Source organism: Coregonus clupeaformis, chromosome 34 (genome assembly GCF_020615455.1).
Source record: "Coregonus clupeaformis isolate EN_2021a chromosome 34, ASM2061545v1, whole genome shotgun sequence".
In the NCBI taxonomy this organism is placed as follows: domain Eukaryota; kingdom Metazoa; phylum Chordata; class Actinopteri; order Salmoniformes; family Salmonidae; genus Coregonus; species Coregonus clupeaformis.
In genome coordinates this window covers 2,309,282-2,330,969 of record NC_059225.1, presented here as the reverse complement: position 1 = coordinate 2,330,969, position 21,688 = coordinate 2,309,282, and the positions used below count along the sequence as shown (strand labels likewise).

Here is a 21,688-nt window from a genome sequence, read left to right as displayed (position 1 = left end):
ACGTTTCCCATCACTAGCCAATACGATTTCAGTTTCTGTAAGAACCAATTATCAACTCAAACGTCAGCGATGAGCAGTGTTTTACAAGGAGACTTGCCAATGTGTGTACTGATAATCGTCGGAAGCAGAATGTAAGTAAAAAGTCATTTCTAGTGCTGAAACTGCATTGTGCATTTATAAGGAGTTGTGCTTTCTTATCGGCGATTGTGTAGACCGTATTCTACGTGGATAAGTCGTTGTCCAAGGTTTAATTCCACTTGAAAGCCGGAGGTGGTTCGATGGCGTGTTGGCGACCCCATCCTATCTGATTGGTCTGGCGATGGTGCGCGGCTTGTGGGCGGTGCTTCGGGTGGTGTCCATCGAGGGACGTGCTTTGTTAAAGCCAAATATACCTGTTTCTGGAAGACTAGGCATTACAAGAAATCCTCTATTTCACTCCACGTCTGTCTCTTTGAGGAATCTATCAAGGTATGTATTGGCTTGTTACTGACATGCATGCATTTGTTTATTCTTTTGCTGTTGTCTGCAGCAGCGAACGCATCATTTCTAGTGTCTGTTTATTGTGCTACCGTTAAACGTTACATGCGCCTGTTGTATCGATAGCCTAGATAGGCATGTATTTAGAGCCTTCTTGCCTCATATTACTGTACTTGAATTCAACTATATCTTCAAATCATCTGCAATCTAAATATTATATGCACGAATAACCATTCCAATGTAGGCCGGAAACCTGTACTGCTATAGGCGCCCATCTGCTAATCAAATCATTGTTGTTCTGCTCAACAGTGAGGTGAGAGAGCTGCGAGGGTCTGCTGTCGGGATGCCTGAAATAAATACGGATAATATGGACAAGAAGCAGGTCCAGCTGCTGGCAGAGATGTGTATTCTTATTGACGAGAACGACCAGAAGACTGGAGCAGACAGCAAGAAGAACTGCCACCTCAACTCTAATATTGACAAAGGTAGACTAACAGCCCTATGGCTATGTGTCATCTCTGATTATTGCTGATCTATACCCCAGGTGTCTCTCAAATTGGTCAACATTGTTGCCACTCACACTGAGATGGAGTGATTATGAAGGATAAAAGAAACAACCACATTGTAGGGCCTGCCCCAATTTATGTGTTCTCTGTCACCATGGGGCCGCATGGCAAATTGCCCCAAAACGCAGAAGGACAATGATCAAGGGTCAGTCCGCCCTTCTCTAAGCTCTATACGCCTATAATAATAATGTGGTGTGACTTCAGTTTTATGCCTTGTATGTGAGTTCAATCATTTTACAACTTTATAAAATAATACTTGCGTTTTGCATTCGCCTCTCCTTGATCTTAGTCAGCTAAATTCATAATACTTGATTGCACATTGTTTAACTATAATATTAAAATGGAGTCAGATATGAAATGTAAATTATTAAACAATATTTAACCCCCTACAACATTTGCTCTATATACTACAAATACGAAAGCCGTGTTGCAAAGCCATGCAGCTCACAGTCATGTTGAATGGTAACTAATCAGATCTCTTCTGCTCCAGGCTTATTGCATCGTGCATTCAGCGTCTTCCTGTTCAACAGTGAAGACAAGCTGCTCTTACAACAGAGATCTGATGCTAAGATCACTTTTCCAGGTCAGTAAACAACCCAATGACTCTTAAACACTAATGCTGATAGTCATCAGATCAGTAGTGGAGTTTCCCTCCCTGTTTCTGTTCAGGGTGTTATACCAACACATGCTGCAGTCACCCCTTACACACATCCAGTGAGCTGGAGGAGCTAGATGCCATCGGGGTGAGGAGAGCTGCATCAAGACGACTGGAAGCAGAGCTGGGAATTCCCATGGATCAGGTACAGCTCTCATAGGTTATTCCCAGATTATTACAATGTAATAACCATTTTATCATGTCATTTCTTAGTAAATATCTAGTAATTTGTGCACGGTAAATTAAAGTGCAACTGGCTTTGCTTTATGGAGTATATAGTATTGGGACAGTGTTTGAGAGCTTTGAGATATGTATGCTGTTGTAAGATTTAGCTACCGTATGTTTGATAATAGTTGCCCTTTGCTCATCTTTGTTCTAATCATGTCCAATGGTTCACCCTCAGGTTCCACCAGAGGAGATGACCTATTTAACCCGTATCCACTACAAGGCCCAGTCAGATGGTGTGTGGGGGGAGCATGAGATCGACTACATCCTCTTCATGCAGAAAGACATAGAGGTGAACCCAGACCCCAACGAGATCAAGACCCACTGTTACGTCACCAAAGAGGAGCTGAAAGAGATGCTGAAGAAGGCCAAGAACAACAAGTTATTGATCACGCCCTGGTTCAGCCTCATCGCAGAGACCTTCCTCTTCCAGTGGTGGGACAACCTGCAGAACCTCAAACAGTTCATGGATCATGACAAAATACACAGGATGTGATTCTGCGTAGGATGAGAATCTTTGGTTACCTTCCAAAATGGCACTCTATTCCCTAGGGGCCCTGGTAAAAAGCAGTACACTACATAGGGAATATGGTGCCATTTGGGATGTAGACATTGTTTGTGTAGGGTTTGCATGGAAAGCTGCTATGAGGGACGTAGGGTACTTGTTTTTAGTCTTACTAGAGTTTGAGGGTTGATACTTTTTAGATTTCTGTAAATTGAATAGAAAGAATGATGTGGTAGGAGTGCAATTCAATCCCTGAACTGAGTGAAAATAAAATGGAATTGACCCCGTTTAAAAAAGGAATGATTATGAGGCTGTATTGAGGTATGATTTTTGTATAGCTTGTACTGTATAGCATATCTTTTATATAGGAGCTATATAAGTGCCTGACTGTCACTGAGGCTAAGGTTGTTAGTAATGTTGATTTTAGCAATCTGCCACTGTTTCCCATTTCCCATTGTATAGTAATGTAAATTGATTATGAATAAGCAGAATTTTTGTTGCGTTTGACTTCAATAAAATATCTAATTAGGGAATAAAATCATTTAACAAATTGGGGATTTTAACAGGTAATAGAATATTTTCTGAAATAGAGCCAGGTACCTCTGACATGCACTTCACACCATTGAACAGTAGGTGGCAGTAAACACACACCGTAGTTTCAAAAGCTCATTTACTGTGCTTTTTTCAGGAATGCGTTCAACTGTGCTGTGCCTCAACCTTTCCACATGTTTGGTGTTGAAATTCCACAATGTAAAAATGCCTCCATGCATATGTTCACTACTTTTACATTCAACGACAACATTTTAAAAGTTGTGATTTTGTGCTCCAGGGTGGTAGTCCTTTTTAAGATGCTTTCTTGCGTCTGCTTCCTTGTATGACCTGAAAAAATGGTTTAGCCAAAATCAGGTCACAGGCTGGGTAGTGGGCCCAGATAAATTGAGAGATGCCTGTTACATACACAGTAGGCAATGACTTGAAGATTAAGGTAAGAGCAGAAATTGCTGCTCTTATTTCAACTGCTCTGTTTCCAGGGGTCCCTAGTTAGCCAGTGTGACTTTGTAAGCATTTGTGTTGTCTCTGACCGATAGACATATTGGTTATGTTCGAAATGGTACCCTATTCCCTTTATAGTGCACTATAGAGCTGCAATTCAATCATCCTCCCTGTCAGAGCCATGGGTCAGTCCGATTGCTGTCATGTCTGCGCAGCCTTCAGGCTACCTTCTGGCCCCAACTTTATTAGGTTAGAGGGTTTCCTGAAGGGTTATCAAATCCTGCAGTGCATTCACCATTTCATATCATAAACTATGCACAATTTCCATCAGTGTTCATTGTTTTGTAAAGGAGACTGATGTAACTGATGTTTTGCAGTGATTGAACAGAAATTCTGGAATTTGTGTAAAAATACTATTGTACAGCCAATTACCGTACCAATTAACATTTGTCAGGATTCTATAACACTCTCTGGCATTATAATTCACTGTTTCTTATGCTTTACCAAAGCCATATATATGTAGCTTATCCTATTTTTTGCTTTTGCAATTTTGTTTTTGCATTTGCGACCCAACTTTGCATCCCAAAGATGTGTTGTTGCGTCACGTCACATGCGTGATGACGTCCACTTTTCCCGGAGGGACTATCGTCAGCGTTGTACACCAGTCTGGCTTATGACAGTGGGTAAAAGCCAGTAGGATATCTTTCACTATACACAACCAGAAATGTCAACATCTATGATGATGAAACTGAACTTTAACGTGGAACGAGTCCATCTTGTGGTGAGTAACGTTAGGCCGAGAACACATGTTTGCTATCTCGTACTTCTGTGCTGTTGAATGAAGCACAAAGTGTCTGCGGTAACGTTAACTAGCTAGTAGCTAACGTTAGCCTTGCCAGATGATCAGCTTGCTAACCGACAGCTGACTAAACCGAATGAGAGCTTGATCTTTCGAATAGCTATTATATGAATTAAATGGCAAATGAGCTGTGCAAGGGACCATAATGATGGCTGGAACTCTTTTACCCTGTTTTCAGTGATGTAACTAACCTTTGCTCCAGCTTGTACAAAAGCTAACAATTTTAAACAATCAGTACTCAGCCAAGGTACCACTTGGCGCCTCATTATGGAGAGAGCCTTTCATGTTTACAACTCCTCTTTACCTCCCTACATGAGTTCTGTTTTACAGTCAACAAGAAGTTCATTACACATCACAGGGTTAGGGAAGATCACATTTGCAGCAAAGCTGGGTTATGACTTTTATGTGTGGAAACATGAAATAGTCCAAAGACTTTTAATATGAAGGTCCTTATGAGGTTATTAACTCTGAACACAAGACCTAGCCCACCTGTGTGTGTATCTGTGAGTGAGACACACAACACTGTGGCTAACTAGCTATGTGGTGTGCTTCTGTGAACAAAGCAAACCAGGACATAGCTAGGAAGACATTGATCTATTCAGCCTTTTCTGCAGCAACACAATCCATCTGGGATGTTTATTTGTGTCACATGTATTTTAAGCCTTGTCTTTAATCTATAAATATCAGACCACACACACTCCACTGACTTACTCAACCATGCTCAATTAGTGCGCTGTCATTATGTGTTTCCCAAATGCCACCCTATTCCCATTGTAGTGCACTACCTATGGGCCCTGGTCAAAAGTAGTGCAGTATATAGGGAATAGGGTGCCATTTGCGATGCAGCCATTGACTGGCAGGGAGCTCTGTCAGACAGACACCAAGCAGTCAATACAGTTCCAGGCTGTAGGAAAGCATTTTTAATGTGCAAGGGACCATTCTCACTTAGACCCCCATACATTTTACTCAGCCACACAACTATCAATTATAAATGACATCTGGCTTCATCAACAATTTATGTGCCTCTTGGTTGCAATTTGCAAAAAGTTGGCCTCATTCAGGGGACAGTACTGTATTCACTAACATTATCAATGTACAGTATGCTGCTTCCTTATGATCAGCAAGCAAAAGGTGGGTTGATAAGTCAGTTTTATTTTCTGTATCCTCTGTATTTTTTACAGGGTGCTGGATCCTAGAGAGAGAGCGTACTGGCCTGTCTGTTTTCACCAGCTCCTCCTATGCTGCCCTGCCAGTTTACCAGGCTGTGAGAGTGAGAGTTCAGTAGGAGAGGTGGGTGAGGAGGGTTGGGGTATCTGACAACCAGAGGGAAGACACAGACAGCCCAGCCAGATGTCCTCGCCCTTCGTGCCAGTACCTGTCCCCATCAGAGATAGGACCCTGCCAGGGGCCAACGGAAAGCCCAGGCGCGGGCCTCAGAGGACCTCATCTTTGAACAGTGTCTCCAGCAGCTCTGAGTCCTCCTCCACTAGAGGCCCCAGGGATGAGACCCCGGGCCCTGGCCGTGACCCTGGGAGGAGAGTGAATCGAGTCGGAGGGACTCGGTCCCAGAGCTCAGAGAGAGGCTGCTGCTTCACTTCTCCACCCTCCCTGCTGCAGTGTCAGAGCCCAGTGACCCGGGCCAGGCTGAACGGGCTTGGGCTGGACCCCACGGTGGAGTACTCCAGCTCCTCCTGGACAAACATGGACCAGGAATCGCCACCAGGACCTCCAGGGTCCATCACAGGGTCCTCAGACTGGGAGGAGAGGCCCATCACCCCCACCGTGCTGGGCTACGAGGTCATGGAGGAGCGGGCCAAGTTAACGGTGAGAGAGAGGGAGGCAATTCTTAGCTTGGTCCAAGATCTGTTTGTGTTGTCTTGCCTATGGCTATTGTCATGCAAGGAGTTGGCTTTACAGCACAGATCTGGGACCAGGCTATGCAATTTAAACATGCCAGGAAGACAGTGACCAGCAGGAAGCCTAGCTATATGCCAAACTCAACTAGTCAACAAACATTTCTTCCTTATTTTAACCACTTTTTCCCTAGTTGCAAGTCATTTGAAATATCCTTCCTTTCCATTTTGATGACTGGGCCTGTTGTGAATGTTGTTGCTGTCATTAATATCATTACTGGATATTTTAAAGGGATACTTCGAGATTTTGGCATGCTAGCAGATACCTATAGACTTCCAGTCATTGTGCTAATGCTAGTTAGCATTGGCTCACAAAACTAGCTCTAACTTCCTTCATGCTGGACACAGAGACATAAAAATGGTATCCACGAGTTCATCTGACTCCGGGGAAGTAGATAAAGGGCCTCATTGCCAAAATCCCAAAGTATCCCTACAAGCTCTGAGCTAAGCATGGAGTGGCAGAAATGACCAGTTGGCTTTAGTTAGGCTACATTAACATTCATTTATCATGGTCTGTCAAGGTTAGTCTGTTTGTTTCCTGACTGACGTGTCCCCAACTCCAGCTCATTATGGTCAATGCCTGTCGTCGTCGTCCCCCGTCCCCCCCAGGCTATTTCTTATTTCCTGTGTGTTTAGAGTTTATCCCAGGTGGCTAAGGTCTGGTCAACAGTCACAAACCAAATTCTGCTATAGATCACTGTGGATAGTCTGTAGTTTCTGTGACTGTGGATAGTCTGTAGTCTGCGCATAGTCACTCTGTTGTCAGTGGATAGTCTGTAGTCTGTGGATTGTCTGTAGTCTGCCTTCTCCCCCTGTGTTTGTTCCCGTAGATGGGATTAGAAGCCCTGTACTGTTCCTGCTGTCTGGACAGATATTTAGGAGTGTTAGGGAGATGGAGGTGCCATTGGATCAAGAACAGATTATTAACGCCAGCCGCCTGCCAAAAGTGGCAATATCATGCCAGGGCATGGCCGGAGGTGAGGAGAGGTGTGTGAACTGCTGGATGTTATTAGGAGCGACTGAGGGATGTGTTGGGAAATAATTTCAGAGGCAGGATGATGGCTCTGACTAGAGAGTGGGAATGTTGGGCCCAATGTGAACTCGTGTGAAATCATGCTGATCTGATCATGATCTCAGTACAGCAGCCCTGCCATCAATAACCATTTGTTAACCCCCTGCATCCCTCTCATCCAGTACAGATGGATGATGATACAGCGGGATAAGGATTTGACTCAAAGCAGCTGAGTGGTTGCACATTCTTCTTCTCTCTCATTTATAGTTTGCTACATTTGGGCGACTATATTAGTTGTATTGAAGGCCTAACACTTTTGTTTAAAGTGTTTGCTGCGCATGGCTTCAAGTTGTATATTCATCATCTAGCCTAGTTGCAGATTGGTACTGCAGTGGAAAGTACTGCCCCTTCCACTCAGAAACAGCCGTTGTAATTTCACTCTCCAGCAGCACTTTAATTAAGGGGAATCAGAATCTGCTGCTGAAGACGACAGACACTCACTGATTTAAAGGTCAAGTCCAGTAATTAAGACTCCTAAAATGGCTTCTGCATTCCCACTGCTTTCTCTGAAGGCTATCTAAAATAGAATGCATCATTTGCAACAAGTACACAATGTCTCATATCCTTTCAGTCTTGATTTGATCTTACTTAGGGTAACTCCAAAATGGGATCCTATTCCCTATATAGTGCAATACTTTTGACCAGAGCCCTGGTCAAAAGTAGTGCACTATAGTGAATAGGGTGCCAATTGGGCCGCAACCTCAGTTTGTGGACATAATGTACACATGATGATGCCAGGTTTCTATTAGATTTACAGCCTATTAGTCTCCCTTTTGCACTGTGGCCCTGTTGCCAGTTAGGTACTGTTCTCTCCTGGCTTCCAAATTCCTGCTAACCCTGTTTGATATTAGTGCCAGTGTGTTCCTGTGAACCTTGGCTGGATCACCTTCTCGGTTGCTCTGCATCAGTCTATCCTCTCACTCAGACACACCGCTCTAAACAAACCCCAGGAGTTGGACTTAGAAATGTTTATCAGGCTTAGAATAGCTTTTGGCATCAAAGGTGTTCCATAAAACCCCAAATCAGTGAGGTGTGTCCCAAATGGCACATGAAGTCCCTATTTAGTGCAATACTTTTGACCAGGGCCAAAGTAGTGCACTATATAGGGAATATGGTGCCATTCGTGACGCAGGCAGTGTGTTCTGAAAGCCTGTGGTTTGAAATGACTGAACGGGTCAGAGATAGATGAGGTGAAGAAATGATAAACGTCTGACTTTCTTAAAAATACATTGGTTATGAAAGGGAGAAAGTAGGCTATTCTAAAAAACAAGCTCACATCCATATTGTTTTTGTCTCTTGTTATTACTAAGCTTCTACTATACGTCTTTACTAATATTGAGAAAATAATTATCTGTTAGATTCAGTCTCAGGTGCACTGTGCTGCTGTGGTTTAAAAGGAAACATAGTTAATCTATGACTGTAATTGAATATAAAGATAACTGCCATCATAAGGTCAAAGGTGAGCTGTTAATGTGTGTGTGGTCTCCTCCTGCTGCAGGTGTATAAGGTCCTGGTGAGGAAGACTCAGAAGGAGAGTTGGGTGGTTTTCAGAAGATACACTGACTTCTCCAGACTCAACGACAAGGTATGTCCTCACTCCTGTCTTTGGACTGTCCTGGGCCTCATAGGAGAAAGGGTTTGTCTGATGAATGCACCAAAGTCAGATTAGGATATAGGCCAAGGACTAGATAAAGTGTATTTTTACCTGGAGTTTTTCCTTTATTGTAGGCTACTACTTTTACCACTTTTAGTCTTGAAATCTTTGGTTGTTTACTACACTACTTACTCTGTTTAGCACATGGCCTCACATGGGAATCCTTAAAGAGATGGGTGGGGCCAAGGCTTAAGAGGGTGTGAACGGTGATGAATGGGTGTAGACAAAGAGCTCTCCAGTAGGTGTACCAGAACATTCACGGGTCATTTTCTCAAAAGTGGGGTTACAAGTTTATCAGCTTTCAAAGCAGATTTACTTTACCATTGTTCCTCAACTGCAGTGTATGATATACCGTTTTCTAGCTCTGAGTATCTACCTTTATCCAATGTAAAAAATACTATTTCAAATGTTGTTACATGCATTCACCTGTATTGTGACTAGGCCTAGGCTACATCTTCATTTGCCCAGTTTATCAATAGAGATTTACCATTCAAATAAATTATTAGCATTATGTTATGGAGCTAGATTGGTCAAAAATCAAATTCAAATTGATTGTATGATTGTTTATTTAATTAATGCATACATAAACATTTCAAAAATTTCAAATGTAATGATCTTTAGATCTGTCTGGATCAAGTTCCATTCTGTGACTTTGGCCAATATGCCTTTATTTGTGGTATTGTTTTAGTATAGCTATCGTAATGGTATGGACTATGGTGATACTAAACCTGGTATCGCTATCGTAATGGTATGGACTATGGTGATACTAAACCTGGTATCGCTATCGTAATGGTATGGACTATGGTGATACTAAACCTGGTATCGCTATCGTAATGGTATGGACTATGGTGATACTAAACCTGGTATCGCTATCGTAATGGTATGGACTATGGTGATACTAAACCTGGTATCGCTATCGAAGTAAGAATGTTGGTATTGTGACAACACTACATCCAGAGCTGCCAACTCGTTGAAGTAGAAATTGTCATCCAGATTAAGTTTAGTGATCACTGTTCTAATGTCCAGAAGGTGTTTTCGATCATAAGAAATGATGTCCGAGACATTATCTACAAAAGTTTATTTTATTTTTATAGCAGAATTGGTCAGGAGCTGCTAACCACTGCAGTGCCAGTGCAGTGCTGTGGGAGAGACGGTGTGTAATAATCAGTGCTGTGGGAGAGACAGTGTGTAATAATCAGTACTGTGGGAGAGACAGTGTGTAATAATCAGTACTGTGGGAGAGACAGTGTGTAATAATCAGTACTGTGGGAGAGACAGTGTGTAATAATCAGTACTGTGGGAGAGACAGTGTGTAATAATCAGTACTGTGGGAGAGACAGTGTGTAATAATCAGTACTGTGGGAGAGACAGTGTGTAATAATCAGTACTGTGGGAGAGACAGTGTGTAATAATCAGTACTGTGGGAGAGACAGTGTGTAATAATCAGTACTGTGGGAGAGACGGTGTGTAATAATCAGTGCTGTGGGAGAGACCGTGTGTAATAATCAGTGCTGTGGGAGAGACAGTGTGTAATAATCAGTACTGTGGGAGAGACAGTGTGTAATAATCAGTGCTGTGGGAGAGACGGTGTGTAATAATCAGTGCTGTGGGAGAGACAGTGTGTAATAATCAGTACTGTGGGAGAGACGGTGTGTAATAATCAGTGCTGTGGGAGCAGCCCTTTTGTGTTGGAGAGCAATACAGAAATTAAGTGAATCCCCTCTGCCCCCCCCAGCACACAAAGAGCCAGTGTCCCAACAACAACAACAACAACAACAACAGCAGTAGCTTGGCCTAGCCAGCCACAGGAAGCCACCTCCTAGCGGGACAGGTCAGAGACAGACAAGGGGAGAAAGACCATGTGAATTAGGCTAACAACCATGAAAGTCTTATAGCTGAAGTGCTTTATGTGACAGCCATATCATCAACTATTTTCTTAAATCTAGGCTATCCTCTTCTGTTTATCACATTGTGAAGAGGCCCCATGTAGCTCAGTTGGTAGAGAATGGCGCTTGCAACGCCAGTGTTGTGGCTTCGATTCCCATGGGGGGCCAGTATGAAAATGTATGCACTCACTACTGTAAGTCGCTCTGGATAAGAGTGTCTGCTAAATGACTAAAATGTAAAAATGTAAATGAAGAAGTTGGCATGATAGTCCTATCAAGGAAGCACACTGCCAACAATGCCATTTAGATAGGCTACTACGTTTTTCTGTTAGAAATAGTTCTAGTAATAACACACAAATGCTACAGAAGGCTAAATGCCGACTATACGCCACAAATAAAATACTTATTTTCCACCATAATTTGCAAATAAATTCATGAAAAATCCTACAATGTGATTCTCAGGATTTTTTTTCCTCATTTTGTCTGTCATAGTTGACGTGTACCTATGATGAAAATTACAGGCCTCTCATCTTTTTAAGTGGGAGAACTTGCACAATTGGTGGCTGACTAAATACTTTTTCCCCACTGTATTTAAAAACTGATCCTAGATCAGCACTCCTACTCTGATTTGTGAGAACGGGCACTGGCCTAGCAGGATGAACACTGGCCTAGCAGGATGAACACTGGCCTAGCAGGATGAACACTGGCCTAGCAGGATGAACACTGGCCTAGCAGGATGAACACTGGCCTAGCAGGATGAACACTGGCCTAGCAGGATGAACACTGGCCTAGCAGGATGAACACTGGCCTAGCAGGATGAACACTGGCCTAGCAGGATGAACACTGGCCTAGCAGGATGAACACTGGCCTAGCAGGATGAACACTGGCCTAGCAGGATGAACACTGGGCTGGATGTGCTGTATTTCTAAATCGGAATTTGGGATAATTCTGTTATTGTTTGAAGAGTTCTGCAGCAGAGTTGACATGGATGTGTTTTTGAAAGATCAACAACACATGCCCCTCCCCTGTTGAGCAAACAGGCATTGTTTGGTTTTCCTGGTCATAACAAACCATGTGATGTTACATTTGTTCAGGGTGTGATGGTGGTGTTATTGCGATAATTGGCCCATATTTCTTTCTCTCTTTTACGTGTGTGTGTTTGTACAGTGTGTACTGTGTGTGTTTTTAAGATAGTGTGTGTATCAGTGTTGCTTTTCCCCTGCCCAACCTGTCTCTGTCTGTGAGTTTCAGTTGAAGGAGATGTTCCCAGGGTTCAGACTGTCTCTGCCTCCAAAGCGCTGGTTCAAAGACAACTACAACTCTGACTTCCTAGAGGACAGACAGCTGGGCCTGCAGGCCTTCCTGCAGAACCTGGTGGCACACAAAGACATCGCCAACTGGTGCGTGTGTGTGTGACTGCGTGTGTGCGTGTGTGTGTTTGACTGCGCGTGTGTGTGTTTGACTGCGCGTGTGTGTTTTTGACTGCGTGTGTGTGTGTGTGACTGCGTGTGTGTGTGTGAACAGAGATGCTTTGAAACACAGAAGAAATCAAAATGTATTCAAGGTGCCTCATCATGCAGTGCACACCTCAACATTGCTTTGAGGTTACACACACACCCACACCCACACACACACACACACACAGCCTTGAGGTTACTGATGGACTTGCTGGTTGCCCATGACCTGAGACACAGACTTAGCACCTGGCCAACAACAATGAAGGTCTATGGAAACAGCTGAATGTATCCACACACACTTTTATCAGGCTATATTAGAGTTATGTAGTCAAGGTTAAAAGCATACATTACACAGTAACTGTATTTAGCGTTGTAATACAAACCTTTTATGATATCCTCTCTAGTTTCCTTGGCGGCAATGCTGCTGACATGGACAGCAAAACCTATACCCAATCCATCATAGATACACTGTCTTTTGGGGGAGTGTCTGTGTGTGTGAGTACCCTGAGGTTGTTTGTTTGGTAGGGAAAGATAAGTTCCTGTAGATTTTTAAAACTCTTCCTCCTTCCTTGTGTCTTTTTAACAGCATAGCGGTGAGGGAGTTCCTGTGTTTAGATGATCCTCCAGGTCCTTTTGACAGTCTGGAGGAGAGCCGGGTGAGAATGATCTTCTGTTACCAGCATGCAACTTTAAGTAGACTTTCACCAAAGCCTATTGAGAAGTCACATAGACCCAAACGAGACCAGCTCAATCCAGTTTCTGCAGTGTCGTTTGTTTGTGTGACCCATAATCCTGGGAGTAATTTGGGACAGGCTTTGTTGTTCTCTATCTGGAATGAGCCTCCGATGCCAGCACCACATCTAATTAGCATATTCACTCATTAGCATAACTGTCATTAGAATAGATTTGACAGTTTTGGGTAGTGGTGGATTTGGATTTGGCTTCCTCTCCTCATACACATTTTTGTTCTGAATGAAATATTACCACTACCTTTTTTAAAACCATGTATATCTTTATTTCCCAAAGACAATTCAACACAATCACAATCGCTTTTTTGTCTTTTAATAATTTTAAGCATTTAAACACTTAACAAACACTTAGGCCATGCCCTGTTGTTACCTCATATCCCAGTGATAATGCCTTGAATTACGCCTGGGAAGAAAACACTTCAATTTGCTCAACTTGCCATAGGCTCAACCATTGGCCATTGGCCCAACTTACCCCAAGGCAAACATTTAAACTATATTAGACACACAGCTACAGGGATACACTACATCTGCATTGCTTGCTGTTTGGGGTTTTAAGCTGTATTTCTGTATAGCACTTTGTGACATCTGCTGATGTAAAAAGGGCTTTATAAATACATTTGATTGATTGATTGATAGGTTAACTACCTCATATTGAAGCTTATAGAGACCCCAACTAATGTATAGAACAATCTTAAAATGATCTACTTAGATTCATTATTCATTATTTATTTATTTAACCAGGTAAGCCAGTTGAGAACAAGTTCTCATTTACAACTGCGACCTGGCCAAGATAAAGCAAAGCAGTGCGATTAAAAACAACAACAACACAGAGTTACATTTGGAATAAACAAAACGTACAGTCAATAACACAATAGAAAATCTATATACAGTGTGTGCAAATGTAGTAAGTTATGGAGGTAAGGCAATAAATAGGCCATAGTGCAAAATAATTACAATTTAGTGTTAACACTGGAGTGATAGATGTGCAGAAGATGATGTGCAAATAGAGATACTTGGGTGCAAATGAGCAAAATAAATAACAATATGGTGATGAGGTAGTTGGGTGTGCTAATTACAGATGGGCTGTGTACAGGTGCAGTGATCGTTAAGCTGCTCTGACAACTGATGCTTAAAGATAGTGAGGGAGATAAGTGTCTCCAGCTTCAGAGATTTTTGCAGTTCGTTCCAGTCATTTGCAGCAGAGAACTGGAACTTGAAACTTCTAACACAATAGATTAATTTGACTTGGTGGAAATCTGTTTTTTGGACCTAACTTGCTTTTTCTATGTGGTTTTGTCCTGTACAGACTCCATGAAATGATGACCTCTTCCTAATTATTTGGTGAAATTATACATTTTGTGTATGGTTTCCTAGAAATAAGGGCGGCTCAATTTACCCCTTTGGCTCAAGTTTTTTTTGCAATGTTGGTTGTTGGAGCCCCGTGTAGCTCAGTTGGTAGAGCATGGCGCTTGCAACACCAGGGTTGTGGGTTCGATTCCCACGGGGGGCCAGTATGGGGGGGAAAAATTTTTTGCACTCACTGGATAAGAGCGTCTGCTAAATGGCTAAAATGTAAATGTTTTTGTCCTGTCACGTTTTCATCACTCAGTGTCTCCCTCTCGCTCTCCCCCTGTCTCTCTCTTTCTCTCTTTCTTTCTCCCCCCCTCCCCCAGGCGTTCTGTGAGACTCTAGAGGAGAGTAACTATCGTCTGCAGAAAGAGCTGGTTGAGAAGCAGAGAGAGATCAGCTCCCTCAAGAAGAGACTGGAGGAGAAGGACCATCACATCCACCTGCTGGAGAAACGCATCAAGTACTGAACAACACACACACACACAGGTTTACTGCAAGTGTGTTACATGGCTTATGTTTCTAGGGTGTGTAACTGATTTTTGTGTGTGTGCATGTTTAAGCAGGGAGTCTCTGACCCCAGAGAGCCAGAGTGGGCTGTCAGCTCAGGGCAGTGATAGCAGCGTAGACGCAGACGGAGACGTGGAGTCATCAACCGCCGAGGCAGACCAGGAAATGATGTCAGAAGAGAATGGGTAAGACACACATACACACACATATATATAATCAAGGTTTCACTATATCCCGTAAGTTAACATTGCCTCGATTAATTATTCAAGACACTATTCACAACCATGGGCTGATGGGGTTCCGCGCTTTTCTAACTCATAGCTGATTTTTCACTGCACTACACGCGCACTCTCATCCAGAAGCCCTTTTGTATAATGCTCAAACTCCCTTCATTCAGCTAGCTGTCTTTTCAAATGATCAACCCCTCTTCCTGAAGACCAGCTGGCATCATGCCACCTGTTATAGCAGTGGCCATCACAATCAATCTCCTCAAAGTGAACTGTGCTTGTGACTTGAAACTTCAACTGCCGTTAGCTGATTTTTGCTTGAGTGTCTCTTTAAAGCGGCATACTACTGTTCTCCCCTCCCCCAGAGCATTAACTTTCAAAAACAGAAATGACCTTAAAAGCCTTTGTGAAAACAGCAACCCACACCCTCCGAACTTAATTTTCCTAATGCTAGTGAAGTAGTGAAGGTAGCTAGCTGGGAATGCAGTGTAGAATACCAAATAACTATCATCTGTCATATCAAGCCATGCAGTGTGTTTTCTCTATAGTCTTCCAATGAAAAATGCCAAAGCCTTGAGGATTGCAGAACCGACAGAGCTGTGTTTAGTGGTTGGGAAAGGAAAGACTGCATCAATCAGATTGAATAGGAGATATACAAATGTAAGCAAGGTTTGAAATGATTATGTTTTAGTTAAATATGGTATCTGTCTGGGCTTCTTGCAGTCAATTTGCAGTCTACAAATTATTAGTAATTATGTTCTGGCCCCCTGACCATCTGCTCAATAAAAAATTGTCCCGCGGCTGAATCTACACTGAAGCAATATATAAACACAACATGTAAAGTGTTGGTCCCATGTTTCATGAGCTGAAATAAATGATCCCAGAAATGTTCCATATGCACAAAAAGCTTAGGTCTCAAATTGTGTGCACAAATTTGTTTAATATGCCATTTAGCAGACGCTTTTATCCAAAGCGACTTACAGTCATGTGTGCATACATTTTTACGTATGGGTGGTCCCGGGGATCGAACACACTACCCTGGCGTTACAAGCGCCATGCTCTACTAATTGAGCTACAGAGGACCACATTGAGCTACAGAGGACCACATCCCTGTTAGTGAGCATTTCTCCTTTGCCAAGATAATCCATCCACCTGACAGGTGTGGCATATCAAGAAGCTGATTTAACAGCATGATCATTACACAGGTGCACCTTGTGCTGGGGACAACAAGAGGCCACTCTAAAATGTGCAGTTTTGTCACACAACACAATGCCACAGATGTCTCAAGTTTTGAGAGAAAGTGTAATTGGCAAGCTGACTGCAGGAATGTCCACGAGCTGTTGCCAGAATTTAATGTTAATTTCTCTACCAAAAGCCGCCTCCAACGTTGTTTTAGGGAATTTGGCATTACATCCAACCGGCCTCACAACCACAGACCACGTGTATGGCGTCGTGTGGCGAGAAGTTTGCTGATGTCGACCTTGTGAGCAGAGTGCCCCATGGTGGCGATGGGGTTATGGTATGGGCAGGCATAAGGTACAGACAACGAACATAATTGCAATTTTATCGATGGCAATTTGAATGCACAGAGATACCGTGACGAGATCCTGAGACCCATTGTTGTGCCATTCGTCCACCGCCATCACCTCATGTTTCAGCATGATAATGCACGGCCCCATGTCCCAAGGATCTGTACACAATTCCTGGAAGCTGAAAATATCCCAGTTCCTCCATGGCCTACATACTCACCAGACATGTCACCCATTGAGCATGTTTGGGATGCTCTGGATCGACGTGTACAACAGCATGTTCCAGTTGTTGCCAATATCCACACCGCAATTGAAGAAGAGTGGGACAACGTTCCACAGGCCACAATCAACAGCCTGATGAACTCTATGCGAAGGAGATGTGTCGCGCTGCATGATGGTGGTCACACCAGATACTGACTGGTTTTCTGATCCACGCCATACCTTCTTTTTAAGGTATCTGTGACCAACAGATGCATATCTGTATTCCCAGTCATGTGAAATCCATAGATTAGGGCCTAATTAATGTATTTAAATTGACTGATTTCTTTATATGAACTGTAACTCAGTAAAATCTTTGAAATTGTTGCATTTATATTTTTGTTCAGTATAGTTGATGATCCCTGGTCTAAAGGGCTGTGTGTAGGGTTCATTGCAGAGCCAGACAATGTGCACATACAGTAGATTGGATTGGTGGCAACAGCAGGGTTGGTTCTGTCTTACTTTGTTGATTGACGTTGACCTTGACCATATCCTTCCTTTGTGTTTTTCCCTCCATGTTACGCAGCTGTGCAGCCCCTATCTGAGATAGAGTGCACTAGTTGGAGGTTCTGAATACATCACACCATATGGGTATCATGTATGCTGTTCTTCCCTGCCACACCCACTATGTACCCTGGTCCTTCCACATGTTGTTCCATGTCTTCTACCTGTTTCCTAGTCCACCCCCGTGTTGCTGTGTAGTTAGGGCCTGTGTTGATCTCTTAGTGTTGAAGTTTCCCTTCACTCTCTGGTGTCCTGTTGTTAATTGTGATAATGGTGTCTAGTACCATTGTCCATATCTTCTGACTGACCTGTGGGTCTTTACTCCAGACTATTTACTTATAGTTCCTTTCACATGTGCAGTGATGGTCTCGGTACTTCTTCTGGTGTGTCTCGATGTGTTACCACTGTCTTTTATAAGTGAGATTTGTTTGTTGAAATGTTCATCCCCTCTTCAATTGACCTACACTGGTCCATCTATTCTACTTACATTTTCTATATTCAATTCTCCCCTCTATCTCTCCAGGAAGTGTGAGGCCCACCAGTCTCTCCGTCTCTCAGGGTGTTGGTGTGGACCTGCCACTGGCAGCTCTCCGCCCGTCATCGAGGTGACCCAGGTGTGTGACGCTCGGCTGGAGCACTGAGCCACCGGGGACAACCCTGCTCTCCTCTCTCTTCCTTCCTTCTCTCTTCCCCTCCTTCCTTCCCTCCATCCACCCCCCCCTCCCTCCTTAATGACTGTGATCACTGTTACTCAAGGATCTTGGGATTGAAACATTCTGAGGGTGGGGCTTCGGACGTGATCCCCCCGACATCGGTTCAAGTTCAGTTTGTCGGCAGGATAGTTGATCAACCCCCTGCCTTGCTCAGACTTCCACAGACCCTGGCCACTGTTTGTCAGATAGAATATAAATTGGATGGGGGCACTTTATTCAGTAACACCCCCAGGTCTGATCAGCTTCCAGTTAACCTGACTGGACACAAGGATACTGACAGGAGCAGAGTAGGGACACTTTATTCTGTAACACTCCTTCAATGGCTAATTGTCGCCATGAAGTTGTGGATAGAGTAAGTGAGGGACCTTGCATAGACCTGCAGGGACACTTTAATATGAAACACGTTGTTTTTTTTTAAAGGTGAGGGCAGTCCTCAGATTCACCTAGTCAATTTGCTAATGGAAGCTTGAAGACAAAACATCCAGCTCAGACTGGTGCAGCCAGATGACGTAGGAGGAATGCATCCATCAAATGAACTGGTAACTGTATCTATTACTGTAGCTCATTAGTTTGGTTCTTGGGATTAGTTGGATCCACACCTTATCTGTACGAAACAGGTTTCCAGAGCCCCCAGATCCGTGGTCTCCCAGCCAAAGAGTGGATGTGTATGAAATGACACCCTATTTCCTATATAGTGCACTCCTTTTGACCAGAGCCAAATGGGTCCTGGTCAAAAGTAGTGCACTGAATAGCCGATAGGGTGCCATTTCACACACAACCAGTGCTTCACAACCAAAACCTGTAGAGGGAGAGAGACTCCACCACCACCTTAAAGCCAATTGGATGATTGGGTCTTGCAATATGATGAACCATATGAAAATCCATAGATGGAGAAATGGAACCTCACATAGGTTGACTACTACAGCACCTCTGCATCAGCGAAACCCCACCACCCTCTGGCTATAGCAGGTATGGCCACAGACGATGACTCTGGACAAGGACTGGCGCGTGGGAATATTCTGGCGGTCGTTGTGTACAAAATGGAGGGGATTAACATGTAATTTCCTGTTATTATAAAGGCCGAGGCTGTTATGGGGCGGTTGGAAGATATTTGGAGATTGATAGAGCTCATATATATATATGTAATTTAGCTTGTCCACTAATATGGTCCATGTAGTCACATCTCATTGCTTTGCACTGCCGATCTGACGTACAGTATCTTCACACAGGTAGAACAGGAAGTATTTGTGGGGGTGGTACATCAAATACATGAGTCCATGTGTTTGTGTGCTAGTTTGGTTCAGTGATAGTTTATATTTTTGACCCTACACATTTGTTGAACTGACATTTGTTGATTTGCCGCTGTTATGTTTGATGTCTTGCATTGCTTGCACTACTAAACCACGTCATCTCTGTGAAGGTCTAAACACAAAGTGAACCTTAACATATCAGTGTACGGGCCACAATGGAGGGACCGTTCACATCCTTAGCGTTCAGACACCTCTTGTTTATCATGTCGATCCCACATTCCATGAAATCACTATCTTTTATGCCCAAATTAACCCAATTTCTACACTAAGAAATGTATTTTTCATAAATACATTATCAGAAGAAACTCATTGAAGCCAGACAAATGTGACTGAATGCTACTTGCCAGAGTCATAAAGAGATACAGTATACATGTATATTGCTCTGCTACTCACGTTCAAAAGGACAAAAGACATGCTTTCTCCTTTTTGTTACTCCACTGATTCATGCTGATGTGATTGGTGGATGGAATCATTCATATATCAAAGTTGAGCAGAATGACCCCTGTCTGCATGGAATCAGTTTCCTCTAACTTACCAGACCACTATCACTGACCTCATCACTGCCTGTGAACTACGGGTATTCCAATCCTAGAACTAGAATTAGGGATTCCATTCTATGGTTCCGCTCCCTTGTGAATGTATGTGAGAGAGAATATGTTGACCAGACTCAAAATCACGATAAGCCATAATCTGAGCACTTGTTGTCATTGTTGAGTATACACAAACATCCCAAAAAGCCATACTCAGTACAGTATAATATATACACAGAGTGTACAAAACATTAAGAACACTGTGCTAATATTGAGTTACACCCCCTTTTGCCCCAAAACAGCCTCAATTTGTCGGGACATGGACTCTACAAGGTGTCGAAAGCGTTCCACAGGGATGCTGGCCCATGTTGACTCCAATGCTTCCCACAGTTGTGTCAAGTTGGCTGCATGTCCTTTGAGTTGTGGACCATTCTTGATACACACACGAAACTGTTGTGTGAAAAACCCAGCAGCGTTGCAGTTCTTGACACAAACTGGTGCGCTGGCACCTACTACCATACCCCTTTCAAAGGCACTTAAATATTTTGTCTTGCCCATTCACACCCCCGAATGGCACACATACACAATCCATGTCTCAATTGTCTCAAGGCTTAAAAATCCTTCTTTAACCTGTCTCCTCTCCTTCAGCTACACTGATTTGAAGTGGATTTAACAGGTGACATCAATAAGGGATCATAGCTTTCACCTGGTCAGTCTATGTCATGGAAAGAGCAGGTGTTCATAATGGTTTGTGCACTCCGTGTATAGTACAGTGGACTGTGAGTACGCCATTTCTCTAAATGTCTCATTTTGATATGTTCGTTTCTTGCTATGAGCTGAGCGCTTTCACAGACATAGCTTTAGCTCCTGTGTCTATTGCAGAGTTTATGTTTGGGACTTGGCCAGTAGTGGCTGTATGATGCACTTTATGTATGTACTGTATGACATGGGAGGATGTTGCTAGCTTGGTTAGCATAGCCTCCATTTTATAGCAGCTTATTTGAAGCAGAGTGCCTTTTCTGTTTGTTTTTTCATACACACTGCGTAGCTTTCCATATTACTTGTTGTTTATGTTGGCTCAATGTTCATCCCACATATTTGTGTAGTCCCTCTAAAACTAATTTGAAGTGCCTTGAGTTTCTGCCTCTTGCTTTTGATGTTTCTCTAGTCCACTTTTAGCTCCATAGATTTTAGTGTGAAATGTGAAGAAGATTCTAAAATATCATACAATTATTTTGATAGTGGGGTTGGAATGACGTTTCCCTTTGTTTTCAACTAGCTTTAGTGTTAAAGTTTAACACATGGTTAGGGTCCTGTGAACAAAATCAAGTATGAACTGTGGTTGATATGTAACACCTATGTTGTTAAAATGGATAAGATTTGTTATCGGAATCATTTTGTTTGCTTAAAGGGATAGTTCACCCCAAAATAAATACTCAGAAATACTTTAAAGTCAAGCATTTTCCCTACATAGCTGTTTGTGGACAACTCCCAAATCCTGAAATTCTGTTTTAGTGTCATTTGGGGATAACCATTTTTTGTTTTGGTATTTTTATACACACAGTTTGTCTGGGATAAATGGTAAAATGACATGGGTTTTGTTTCTAAACTATGTGGGCTGTAGCTGTTAGTTGGATTCTGTTCAGAACAATAACTTGTCTTTATGCAGGCATCATCCTTTCATGTGTGACCTTTTCAAAAGACAATAAATATTTTTCAATGAAAAACATGAGATATTTCATGATTTCT

The 21,688-nt window shown here is 42.9% G+C and overlaps 2 protein-coding genes across 3 annotated transcripts; both read left to right on the top strand.

Annotated features, from left to right (window-relative positions):
- Nucleotides 1-66: 66 nt before the first annotated feature.
- idi1 (isopentenyl-diphosphate delta isomerase 1) lies at nt 67-2,969 on the top strand. Its single transcript, XM_041861935.1, has 5 exons — nt 67-468; nt 787-962; nt 1,534-1,626; nt 1,713-1,843; nt 2,102-2,969. The coding sequence occupies exons 1-5, from the start codon at nt 320-322 to the stop codon at nt 2,417-2,419; spliced, it is 867 nt and encodes a 288-aa protein (XP_041717869.1). The 5' UTR covers nt 67-319; the 3' UTR covers nt 2,420-2,969.
- A 1,105-nt stretch (nt 2,970-4,074) lies between these two features.
- On the top strand, nt 4,075-20,245 carry snx16 (sorting nexin 16). 2 transcript variants are annotated; one of them, XM_041861931.2, is made up of 8 exons: nt 4,075-4,202; nt 5,462-6,104; nt 8,764-8,850; nt 12,057-12,205; nt 12,849-12,918; nt 14,685-14,821; nt 14,925-15,053; nt 17,910-20,245. In XM_041861931.2, exons 2-8 carry the CDS (start codon nt 5,631-5,633, stop codon nt 18,025-18,027), a joined length of 1,164 nt encoding a protein of 387 aa, XP_041717865.2. In that variant the 5' UTR covers nt 4,075-4,202; nt 5,462-5,630; the 3' UTR covers nt 18,028-20,245. The 2 variants fall into 2 exon arrangements, with proteins under 2 accessions (XP_041717865.2, XP_041717864.2); XM_041861930.2 differs by having other exon boundaries at nt 14,922-15,053.
- Nucleotides 20,246-21,688: the final 1,443 nt, after the last annotated feature.

Excerpts from the sequence above, each read along its gene's own strand:
- idi1 (XM_041861935.1), top strand. The coding sequence starts at position 320 with ATGGTGCGCGGCTTGTGGGCGGTGCTTCGGGTGGTGTCCATCGAGGGA. Across the intron at positions 963-1,533 it reads CAACTCTAATATTGACAAAG|GCTTATTGCATCGTGCATTC; the intron begins GTAGACTAACAG and ends CTTCTGCTCCAG. Across the intron at positions 1,844-2,101 it reads TGGGAATTCCCATGGATCAG|GTTCCACCAGAGGAGATGAC; the intron begins GTACAGCTCTCA and ends GTTCACCCTCAG.
- snx16 (XM_041861930.2), top strand. The coding sequence starts at position 5,631 with ATGTCCTCGCCCTTCGTGCCAGTACCTGTCCCCATCAGAGATAGGACC. Across the intron at positions 8,851-12,056 it reads TCTCCAGACTCAACGACAAG|TTGAAGGAGATGTTCCCAGG; the intron begins GTATGTCCTCAC and ends TGTGAGTTTCAG. Across the intron at positions 12,919-14,684 it reads ACAGTCTGGAGGAGAGCCGG|GCGTTCTGTGAGACTCTAGA; the intron begins GTGAGAATGATC and ends CCCCTCCCCCAG.